The sequence below is a fragment of the Corvus brachyrhynchos genome, unplaced genomic scaffold, assembly GCF_000691975.1.
Source record: "Corvus brachyrhynchos isolate BGI_N302 unplaced genomic scaffold, ASM69197v1 scaffold21, whole genome shotgun sequence".
In the NCBI taxonomy this organism is placed as follows: Eukaryota; Metazoa; Chordata; class Aves; order Passeriformes; family Corvidae; genus Corvus; species Corvus brachyrhynchos.
Window position 1 is genome coordinate 2,353,098 of NW_008236924.1, and position 11,236 is coordinate 2,364,333.

At 42.1% G+C, this 11,236-nt stretch overlaps 1 protein-coding gene across 1 annotated transcript; it reads left to right on the forward strand.

Annotated features, from left to right (window-relative positions):
* The first annotated feature begins 63 nt into the window (after positions 1-63).
* Positions 64-9,220, forward strand: MRPL22 (mitochondrial ribosomal protein L22). The gene is made up of 7 exons (XM_008628948.2): positions 64-127; positions 656-701; positions 1,927-2,062; positions 3,183-3,248; positions 3,559-3,636; positions 4,449-4,518; positions 5,627-9,220. The coding sequence occupies exons 1-7, from the start codon at positions 100-102 to the stop codon at positions 5,836-5,838; spliced, it is 636 nt and encodes a 211-aa protein (XP_008627170.1). The 5' UTR covers positions 64-99; the 3' UTR covers positions 5,839-9,220.
* Positions 9,221-11,236: the final 2,016 nt, after the last annotated feature.

Below are 11,236 nucleotides of genomic sequence, written 5' to 3' on the forward strand. Positions count from 1 at the left end.
GTTGCCGCCGAGCGCCGCGCACGCCGCCGCAAACTGTCGCAAACCGCGCCCCGGTCCGTGCTCCCGCCCGGGGCTCTGCCGCAAAGCGAGGCCGGGAAGATGGCGGCGCGCTGGGCGCTGGGCGCGGGTGAGGCTGAGGGGACGCGGCTCTGGTTTGGGGGGTCTCGCTTGAGAGGAGGCCACCGAATTGATCGGAGGGAGGGAGCAGCTCACTTATGAGGAAAGGCTGGGAGAATTGGGATTGTTCAGCCTGGAGAAGAGAAGCTTCAACGACCAAGTTGTAGCCTTCCAATGCCTGAAGGGAGCCTACAGGAAAGACGGGAAGAGACTATTTACAAGGGTCTGGAGTGACTTGACAAGGGGGGATGGCTTCAAACTGACAGAGAGTAGGTTTGGATTAGATATTACGAAAAAATTGTTCCCTGTGACGGAGGTGAGGCCCTGGCATAGGGTGCCCAGAGCAGCTGTGGCTGCCCCATCCCTGGAAGTGTCCAAGGCCAGGCTGGATGGGGCTTGGAGCAACCTGGGATAGAGGAAGGTGTCCCTGTCCATGGCAGGGCGTGGGACTAGATGTTCTTCAAGGTCCCTTCCGGCCCAAACCATTCAGTGATTTTATGGTTCTGTTCATACCTCGCTCACTGTTCCTTCTCTTCAGGAGCTGCCTGGGCGCGGGGTCTCCTCAGCTGGGCACGACCAGAGAGGTGAGTCTGGCTTTGTCACCCATCCCTCGCTGCCCTGGGCAGTGGGACAGGCGCTGCCCTGCTCAGGGGTACCTGGGGCTGGGTGCCTGGTGTTGCCTGGTTTGGCCTTCTCACCCAGCCCTGGAGCTGGGAACAGGTAACCCTCTGTCCCTGTGGTGTCCTTCTGTGTATTTAGAGCTTGTGCCATGATGGAAGCGTCTCTCTCCTCACTTCTTTCTGTTGGACATCCATATTTTCTCTGACTTTATGGTTCGGGTCACAGTGATGTGGTACCTGTGCTGTCCCCAGTCACTGCTTTTCTTAGTTGCTGAAGTTTCCCCTCTTTCTGGAGGAATCACATAGTTGTGCTGTAGGTGCACTGGTACTGCCAGCTGTATCCCTGCAAATATCTGAAAAAAGTATTCCATGACATTGAAATATGTGTGTTATGCTAATCTCTGCTTTTAGGATGTGAACAATGGCGTACAATGCCCTTTTGAAATCAGCATGCTCTGTTTGCCTGTCATTTTTAAGATGCTTTGCACGGGTTGGCCACACACACAAAGACGTTCAAGGCTTAGTAAAACCCACAGTATTTGGTCTTGAACTCATCTGTTTGTTGTAGTCAGGAGTGGCTGCCCAGTGCTGCTTTATCCAGGCAGCAGGGGGCAAAATGTAGCTTGGTTTTTCAGAATCTGAGGTGAGCAAAATGCCTGAAAACTAATTTTTGCTATCAGCTGTCTGGTTTTTGTATTGAGTTGATTGTGTTTTGGAAGTACTTTAGAACACCTCTCCTTTCAAATTTCACAATGTTTATTGACCTCTGATGCTCTGAGATACTCAGCCCCTTGAAAAGCTAGAAGTTTTGACTGCTAAAGATGTTGTTGGTAAAAGTTAAGTATGGAAAGTACCTTGGAAAAGTTATAAATGGTTTGTGTCAGTCCTGAGCCCCATGAGAACATCAGAACAGAGGTGGCTGTGACTTTGTGTGGCAATCTGAGGACACTTAATGTAGAATCTCATGATGTGCCAGTGTTCATAGCTTGCTTTAGGAAGCCTGAGGCTTTTTGTTGAATTAAAAAGGCCTTTCAGCATAAACTATAAAGGACTTTAACAATTTCATTTTGTGAGTAGGCAAATGTGTCAGTTCTTTATCAAGACAGCAAATTCACAATTTTCCAGATAGGCTGGGCAGGGACAAAGAACTCTTGTGTTCAGCAGCTGAGGCTGTGGTCTTGTCTTGCAGGTGGCTGGCATCTGGTAGCCTTTTTCCTCTGTCATGCATCCACACAAGCACATCTCTGCAGAAAATTGGGAAGTGGGAGAAAAAGAACAGGATTGTTTACCCTCCACAGCTGCCTGGAGAGCCTCGCAGACCAGCTGTAAGGATCCACCTGTGAATGGCCTTACCTGTGAATGTTTGGCAATTTCTGAACAGACTGTCACTGTCTGCACAGGGTGACTGCACAAGGCACTAGTTTGAAAGCTTATTTGCTCATTATTCAGGATTTTATTCAGTTTGGCTGTATTGTAGAAGTTAATATCACTTCGAATGTTTTCCATCTCTAAATTATATTGGAGCCTTGTGTGGTTCAAGCTGTAAGGGGCCCATCCTCTGTAGAAGTCTCTGAACTACAAGGGGGTAGAATCTGTACTGTCAAACAACTGATATTTTGAAATTCCATTGTTATAATTTTTCTTCATTGGGAATTAATGTGTTGTGGCTTCTGTTAGACACACTGCTCAGCAAAGTAAAAGTATTTACATCTCAAAAGGAAAGGGTTTTTTAAGGCATGTATTTTGTGGGCCATGGGCATTTAGTGATTTTTCCTGTGAACATTATGGCCTAGGACATAAAAATCCCTGCTGTGGACTGTGCTGACTGATGCAGTGTGTGTGAAAATGCAGCTATTGACAGACTCGTTTATTAAATCAGTGTTTTACCTGTTCATAGAGTGCCATCTCTTTCAAACTTGTATTGATGTTAGATTCTACTAGCTGGTGTTGGTCCCTGTTAGTAATAATGTTAAATGGGTCTGTGGAGGCAGCTTTTTGTGCCAATCAAACTTGAAACCCTCTTCACTTCTGAAGAGCTAATTAAGTTCATTCTGGTAATATTGTTTATTTGCTCTGCCAGTAGGTTGAGTTGACAGCAGGGTAATATTTTTAAGGCTGAATGGGCATGTCAGTCTTTGCTTCTAAAGGTGGAGAGGATGAGAGGAAAAGATGGTGAAAAACCTTCTGATTATCCTTTTCAGGGACTTCTGCTTATAAACGAAGTGTCATAAGATTGTATTAAAATCTCCTGTGTGCCAGCACCTTTTTTTTAGTGCTTTTAGTTTCAAATGTCAAAGCTATGCTTGATATGCTGTTCTCATAGTAGGCAGAGCCATGCCTTTTTATTCCTAGTAAGAACATAGATTGTGGATCAGACATGGATGCTCCATTCTGTTTTCACAGCAAAATTATTCATCCTTTCACTTTTTATTTTTTTGCCCCTAGGAAATATATCACTGTCGGAGGGAAATAAAATACAGCAAAGATAAGATGTGGTATCTGGCAAAACTGGTAAGCCAAGAGTACTTTGTACTGGGCTTGTTAGAATGCAAAATTTAATTACTGTATTTGTCTTAACAGCCTCATTCAATCACAGTTTAATCAATGTCTTTATAACAGAGTCCTGGGGATGAGCATGGATCTGGGCAGGGAATGGCTGTGGTTTGGTTTAGCTGTAAGATATTACACTGAAGAAATGGTAGTTAAGGAAACTACAGTATTTTTGCTTTTATAATAGCAGTATAATATAAGGAATGTCTTCTGAATAAGAGAAAGGAAATATTTGTAATTGCAGAAGTTAATTTTAACACTTTGATTGCAGATAAAAGGAATGTCCATTGATCAGGCTCTCGCTCAGTTGGAATTCAGTGACAAAAAGGGAGCAAAGGTGATCAAAGAGGTAAGTAGAAGTATTTTTTAACACTCCTGGTTTCCAGAAAACTTTAAAATCAATACCTGTCACCAGAAGTTTGGAGGTGTTTCTACTTCTGTGGGGTTTTATGTTTCAAGTAAGCCTGTTAGGAGCACATTCTAGCAACATATTTTCATTGCAATCATGTACTGTTGTGGCTTATGAATATGTTGGGCTCACTTGTGCTGGCTGTTTTAATTTGTCATGATGAGAAGTTCCATGTGGGTGTCCTGTCTAGCAGTGCTTGGTGTTAAGTTCATGGTAAATGGTGCAGAATCCTGGTCACTAATGGCTGCTACATCTGTGTGCTTTGGTTCTTAAACTGTGTGAGATGAAGGATATTCTTAAGCAGGCTGCTGAGTTCTCTAAAGGCACAAAAGCTTTGAATACAGTAGTTTGGATTCTCAAATTACTCATTTTCTTGGCTGAAGCGTTGATTTCTGACAGTCATGGCAAAGAGGTGTCCTGTATTAGCTGAAAATATTGAATGGACCAAGTTCATTTTGCCCACCTTGGACTTTATTTCTAGTCTGATGTCTAATTACACAAAGGTCCATGGATGGAAGGCTGACTAATGCTGGTGGAAACCATCTCCCCAAAAATGTAATAGAATTGTCCTGAGGCTTTTTCATTCTATGCAAGGAACATCTTACCTAAAAGATGTTTGTCTTTTTATCTCTATGAAATACTTTTTCTATCACTTACTTAAACTTTCAATTGCTTCCATGTTATCTAGAGATAAGAAATACCATTGCTTAAATTCCTCCTCAGTATTTCCATTTCTTTTCTTTTTGTTACAGGTTCTACTAGAAGCACAGGAAATGGCTGTAAGAAAGCACAATGTGGAATTCAAATCAAATTTACATATAGGTACATTTTTAAAATTTAGTACATTAGAAAAATGTCATCCTACTCTATCCTACCCTATGAAAATGTTTTATATTTAATAAAGTTTTGATGCTTCAAATCACCAGAAGTGAATAGAGGACAGTTTCTGCTAAACTTTACCAAAATGTGAAAGGCACATGTTTGCAGCATTTTTAAGATGGAGAGCAGAATTTCTGCTCCCTATCAAACATAAGGTCCTGAAGAGGAAGATGCTTGCCATGAGTATGAAAGACCAACGAGAAGCAAACTGTTTCTAGTTTTTAATGTTGCCAGTCAGAGATGCTGGGAGCTTTGTCTGTGGCTGGTACAATTAGATTTGCAGGATCAAAGGTAAACTTCCATCAGAAACAGTATAAAAGTAAATGGGTATTGACTGTAAACTTATTAATAAAAAGACTTTGCTATAGATGATTTGCAGGCTAAGCTTGTAACTAAAGCACTTTTTAATCTAGAAAAATATTATAGAAGTGTTTCCTCATAGGTGTTTTTAGGACTGAGAAAAACATACTCATTTTGTCTAATATGGTATAAATTTTACCAAACTGACCTCATAAGCTAGAAGTCACCTGGACGGTAAAGCAGATTTGATTAGAATTCTTTGGAGCCTTCCAGGCCTCTGCCACAAGAAGGCTGAGCTGCTAGTGCAGGACTGGATGTGCAGATAATGAAAATACCTGTGATAAATGCAATAAAGGGAGAAAGGAGGGAAAATGAAGTCTGTAAGACTTCACAGGAATTCATGAGACAAACTACTGAAAGGCAGTGAAATGAATACGACCTTCAGAAGAGCTGTATAATCTAGTAAATGCTCAGTGTGATTTGTCCTTCCCCACATATTTATCTTGGTGTGCTTGCTTTCTAAATTCACCTTTTTGGTGCTCCTGAAGAGCGTTAAGTGCAGCTCACGGGTTTCTCTGTAGCAGTGATCTGCTCAATGTAACAGAAGAAAGATGGAGGGGAGAATCCCGAGTAGAATTAACTTTCTAGAAGCAGCCATGAAAAATACACTGGCAAGACAGGTGTTTTATTGCAGCTGTGGCAGTTTGTTCTTGACTGAATAATCTTCTCTCCCCTCTCCTTTTCACTTCAGCGGAGTCGCTGACGGGCAGAGGCCGCTACGTGAAGCGGGTGCGGTGCCACGGCAAGGGCATGTTTGGCATCATGAAAATCAGCAGGTGCCACTACTTTGTGAAGCTGGTGGAAGGTCCTCCTCCTCCCCCAGAGCCACCAAGGACTGGCTTTGTCCAAGCAAAGGAATATGTGCAGCAGCTGCGAAACAGAACTCTTGTTCATACACTGTGACACACTCTTGTGGCTGTATAGGTATCTCTGGTTGGGCAATGTAATTGTGTAAAAGAATGATTAAAATCATGGTTTAGTTATATCTTTGGTGCTGCTGGAGCTGGATGATGTGAGAACAATCATAGGGTTTTTTCTTATTTGTGAAGTCGTGGGTATGGAAAAATCTTGGAGCTGCAGCTGTTACTTTTTCTGAGGTACTTGGACCACATTATTCAAGCTCGACCCTGGACTGCCAAATCTAGAAAATATGGTACTGTGATAAAGCTTGGTGTCTCTGTTATGTATGGTGGGTCTTTTATTGTAAAACTGTGTGCTTGACAGTCATGTTGCAAGATCAAGCCTCAAACTAAAATTTGACGTCTTAAAGTAGTTTACAGCATTTGGAAAAAAACAAGTAACAGTGGGCAAAACCAAGTAATAATATTTCAGAATTTTAGACATCAATTTTTGGTTTATCTGGGCTGTAACAGCCTTTGTTGTGCATCTTGGACATTGTGTCTGGGAGTGGAAAATAAAAGAAATCCGTGGAAGTTCAGGCTTTGGGAGTCAGTAGGTGGCAATGTTTAGTTTGTCAGAGAGGAAGTGGCAGTGAAAACTTCCAGCATGGTCAAACCGTTTTGGATTTTGCCCTTGGCATTAATAATCTGATATGGGCATGGAGTTCAGGCTGTTCTCTCTGGAAACTCAGTGTGGGTAACAGGCAAATTATGGAGAAAAGCTTGTTTTGGTGAAGAGTGAACTAATTCTGCATTGTCTGGAAACAAATTGCTTTTTTAGCATTGAGGAAAGTAAAACACTCCATGGATTGAATATGGAATTGCTTGTTGCATATACAAATCAGGCTTTCTGTTCTCTGAAAACATTTTTATCATTACTTCTTTGAAGAGAAAAAGACTGAGGTTGATAGGGGGAATCTCATTTCACCCAGTCAAATTTTCAAATCCAGATGGCCAGAGTTGATGAACATCAGCATAAAAAGTGAATGGGCAACTGCTTGTCAATGCAAATGTCTGATATTTAGACCTTTCTTTTCCATTCTGGGAACATTAGAGTGGGAGATAGATTGTTTACCTCATTTGGGTCTTTCTGCCACGCCAACTCATGGTAGCTTTTCTTACGTGTTTACTTTGATCAGTACTTGGATGATGGCAAAGGGACAGTTCCTATAAGGAAACAAATTATTTTTATTGTCTTAAAAAATGTTGGTACAGAGTGATTTCTTTTTGGCTACCAAAGAAAGGGTCTTATGATGTTAAAGATTATGAGGGGATGGTGAAGTTACACAACAAGCATGATGAGAGCTCAGTACCATTAATGGGGGTGTATTTGCAGTCTGGTTTTCTGCAGTGCACTTTCAAACACATTTCTTGCTGTAAAGCCACGATTTAGTAACTTGCCTGAAAGGTGTGTTCTGATAAAACTCTCTATCTCTGTAGTCCCTGATGTGTGTTTGAAGAACTGTTTCTGTTGTACTGTGATAAACAGCTGTGCTGGGCTCTGCCAGCTGCCCTTAAACTCCTCTCTGTCAGAGTGAATCTCTTACAAGTTGTAGCAAACTTGAATTGCTCATAATCTTTTTGGGGATCAGTGATCTGGGAGAAGACTAAAGAATTGCAAAATAATCCAAGTTTAATAAGCACTCACATATATTATGCTTAGAAACATCTAAATATCTAAAACCTGGTTTCTAGGAATTTTATTCCAGTACCTATTTCTCCTGCATGCTGTAGATTTTGCTTCAGGTCTTTTCTGGACCTCCAGAGAAGGCTGTGTCCTTAGAGATATCATTACTCTGGTTATGAATCTGCAGACAGGGAGGGAAGTGAGAATGTGACTGATGTATTTTCCAGCTTCTTTATGATGTAGCAGGTGGCCCTGAAACTCCTTTAAACAAACAGACCTGGGCTTTAAGAATTTCTCAGTTAAAAAGCAAGGTTGTTGCTTGTCATGCTTGTTTTCTTCCTCAAGACCATAAGTGGGAAAATTCCTTTTTGGCATGGTTTTAGTATTCTTCTGTTCCTTAATAGCCTTTTCTGCTGTCTTAAACGTGCATAACCCAGAGCTGATCTTTAAAGAGGTGGCTGAGGAAGCTCCACAGCTGTAACAGGAGTGATGGGGGATTGGGTGAGGTGAGGAACTGGCTTGGTCCCTGCCTTTCCCTGGTAGGATGGTAAGGATGTCTGGAGTGGTTTCTGTGGTAGGTGCATCAGCGTGTTGGGAGCCTGAACCTTTTCCAATTCAGTAAGACCTAGTGATATACAACTTTATACTGGCAAGTTCTATATATAATTGTATATATATAAATTTTAGAGGTTTGATTCTACTGTGCTTTCTTGTTAATTAGTACATTGGCACCTCAGGTATTTGATACAGATTCAGACACAAAATTCCATGCTAACTGCAACAAGCTTTTAGCAGAAGATAATTTATTGTAAAAGAATATCTTTAAATGAACTGTCACCAGGAGGGAGAGGCAGTGAGGCCTCTACTTGGTGCTGATTTCATGAGTAACATGTGGGGGCACTGTAAACTCACCACTGATGTGTGTTTGTGCTGGTGGTACAGAAATGGGAAAAGGAGCAAGTACCTGTGAAGGGAAATCTGAAGAGAGCAGAACTGTGAGCTCTGCTCAGCAATGTGAGATTTAACTGAGGAAAAACTTGCAAACCTGCTGTTGGGCTTGTTCATAAATGTTTTGAAGTATCCAATGAGAAAGTAGAAGTACTTTTGTCAGGCAGCCTGATATTTTTATGAACCTGTGTGGTTTGGTTTTTTTTTTCCTTTTTGAGACTCCTGGGCAGTTATTATGAGGTGGTTCATCAAAGGTAGAGCAAGAAAGGCTCATGACTGTAGTTATAAAATGATCAGCAGCCTCTTCTAAAACATGGAAGATAAATGAGAGCGTGAGTCAGTGTCTGGACAGTTGGGTGCCGCTGGTTCTGGCCAGGTCTGTGCTGGGAATTGCTGTGGTGAGGTGGGTTGCATTAGGGCTCAGCTGGTGCCTGGGCACTGCCAAATGTGTTCTGCCCAGTGCTTCAGCTGTGTTGCTGTACCTGTGAACTTGGCTCAACCAAGGTGGTGCAGTGCAAGTCCTGTCATTCTGTGTTGGCACAAGCAGGAGCAGTGTGACAGTCCTGTCTCCTCTGCACTGCACTGTCGCTTGGGAAATCCTTCAGTCACTGGAGTGAAGGAACAATAGGAATCACTGCTTTCTGCCAGTCCCTATGAAAATCCACTGCTGGGATGCTGGAAAGTAATTTGCAAACAGAATTCTGCTTTGAATAGAAATAAGGTTACTCCTAATGTCCTCAATGAACCACAGAAACAGTGTGACATTCCCCAGCATATGAGCTACAAAGCCTCCTAGTTCAGGCTCTTCAAAGAACAAGCCTTTATTGCTGAATGACATCTATCCAGCAGCACTTCAGCCATGTAATTTAAAATAATTAAAAATTGACCAAAGTAAGAGATTGTAATGGCAGAAATAATCACAGAAGTTGCTGTTTGCTGGAGCCTTACATGGCAAAAATAAGGGGAAAGTTTCAGGAACTGACTTTTGAGTAGTTAGACTGAAGTAAGGAGCATCTTGGGAATAGTCAGTGAATGCAGAGCTTGTTTTGTATTTACTCTGTAGCATCAACACTCTCTGCTTGTTTCAAGGAAGTTGTACATTAGGACGGAGGGCAGGCTGCCATTGAGTGGAACGAGCCAAGGAGAGCCTAACTTTACCTTGGGCAAATTAGGCATTCACCTCAAGAGTATTAGCTGAGGAAATTAACCTGAAAGTCTGTGTAATACACTTGAAAACAAAGACAAAACGTGGGGCAGAGCATCTGAGTAACTGCTGCATCTGTGGGTGCTGCTTTTGTGTATGGCACAGCAGTGCAGCCATCAAGCTTTGTGTGGTAGAGGACTTGTGGCACCCATGTTCCAGCTGTCAGTGCTTTTCTGTTTACACTAATGAGGACTCCTTTACTGCTAGGAAATTGTTTATGTGGGTGACAATTTTCTATCCTAATAGAAAAGTTACAAACTAGTCTTCTGGCTTCTGTTATTAATCAAACTCTGATGCCAGCCAAGAGTGGAGTAAATGCATTTGTACATGCTGTTGTGGGAAACTCCATCCATGTGTGCAGCTAATAAGCTGGGAAATGTGTGTTCAACTCTCCTATTGATTATCACCTTCAGAGCAATACAAACATGGGTCCTTACTGTATGCTGGCCATGTAAATTAAAACTTCATTTAAATGAAAGCAGAGTGAGATGCACTGCACTAGGCCAGTACATGATTGTTGTTCAAAACCAGCTCCTCTGGATGCCCAATTCCTTGCCTTCTTTTTTCCCCACTTAAGATTCCCCATAGTGCATTAAGATGAACTCAGTAGTTAGTAAATTTTCCCCTGTGTAGTTTAAAAGCTCAAGGTTATGGGCTAGAACAAGAGGTGTCATGCTATAAATCAGGTGTAATGGAACAGCTTGGGAGAGTGCACAGGAGTCCTTCCCCTCACACTGTGTGTGTCTGAAAATTCAGAAGGTAGAGCTGGCACAAGCCCAGAAACCCCCACGAATGGCTGATTAAATAATTAATAATAAGCCTCGTGCTGCTACCCTCTCTCTTGACAGGTGAATGAGGGAAGACAATTTTCATCTTCTAGATCAAGTTGTATCTAGAGAAATTTTAGTGTGAAACAACCAGAACTGAGGTGCCCTTAGGAGGGGAAGGTGGATTCCAAAGTCAGCAAAGGGAATGGGCAAAATTATTTGAAGCTTGGATTTACTTTGGGCTGAGTGGAGTCAAGAGCAAGAATCAGAAGTCTGGTGCAGTTACACCTCTTACCTACAAAAGTCAGTGAAAATTTCTGAGGTCAAGGCAATGCCAACCAAAGTATTGGCTGAGTAGCCAGAAATGTCTGCATTTGTCTCTAGCATGTCACACTTCAAAGCAGAATTTCCCAGCTGTTCTCATCAAGTCTGAGGTGTTTCAAAGATATTCTTCATTTTTCTTTTGCTCTTATTATCTGTCTCTTTAGGGGGCCTGCACTCACTGCTTTTGTGGGGATGGATGCTTGGAAAGAAATTACTGTTCATCTTCTCCATCTGTTCTGATGCTGGATATGCCTGTCTTTTTGAAGGCTTTCAGAGTCTGTGCTGGGAATGCATTTCTCTTCCTAGTATTGAGAGATTTGTATTTTTAATGGGTATTTGTTTTATCTATCACATGCTAGATTTAGTCACTTGATAATCTCTCAGCAATGCAGGCAATCTTCTCATGTCCTGATCTAGTAGGCAGGGATTTTATTCATTTAACAGTTTGGCTTTGGGCTGAGATAGCCATGAGAGGTAAATCCTGCCTTGTGCTGTGTGCTCACCACCCCCAGAGCAGCAGAGACTTGCAGGG

Excerpts from the sequence above, each read along its gene's own strand:
- MRPL22 (XM_008628948.2), top strand. The coding sequence starts at position 100 with ATGGCGGCGCGCTGGGCGCTGGGCGCGG. Across the intron at positions 2,063-3,182 it reads GAGAGCCTCGCAGACCAGCT|GAAATATATCACTGTCGGAG; the intron begins GTAAGGATCCAC and ends TTTTGCCCCTAG. Across the intron at positions 4,519-5,626 it reads CAAATCAAATTTACATATAG|CGGAGTCGCTGACGGGCAGA; the intron begins GTACATTTTTAA and ends TTTTCACTTCAG.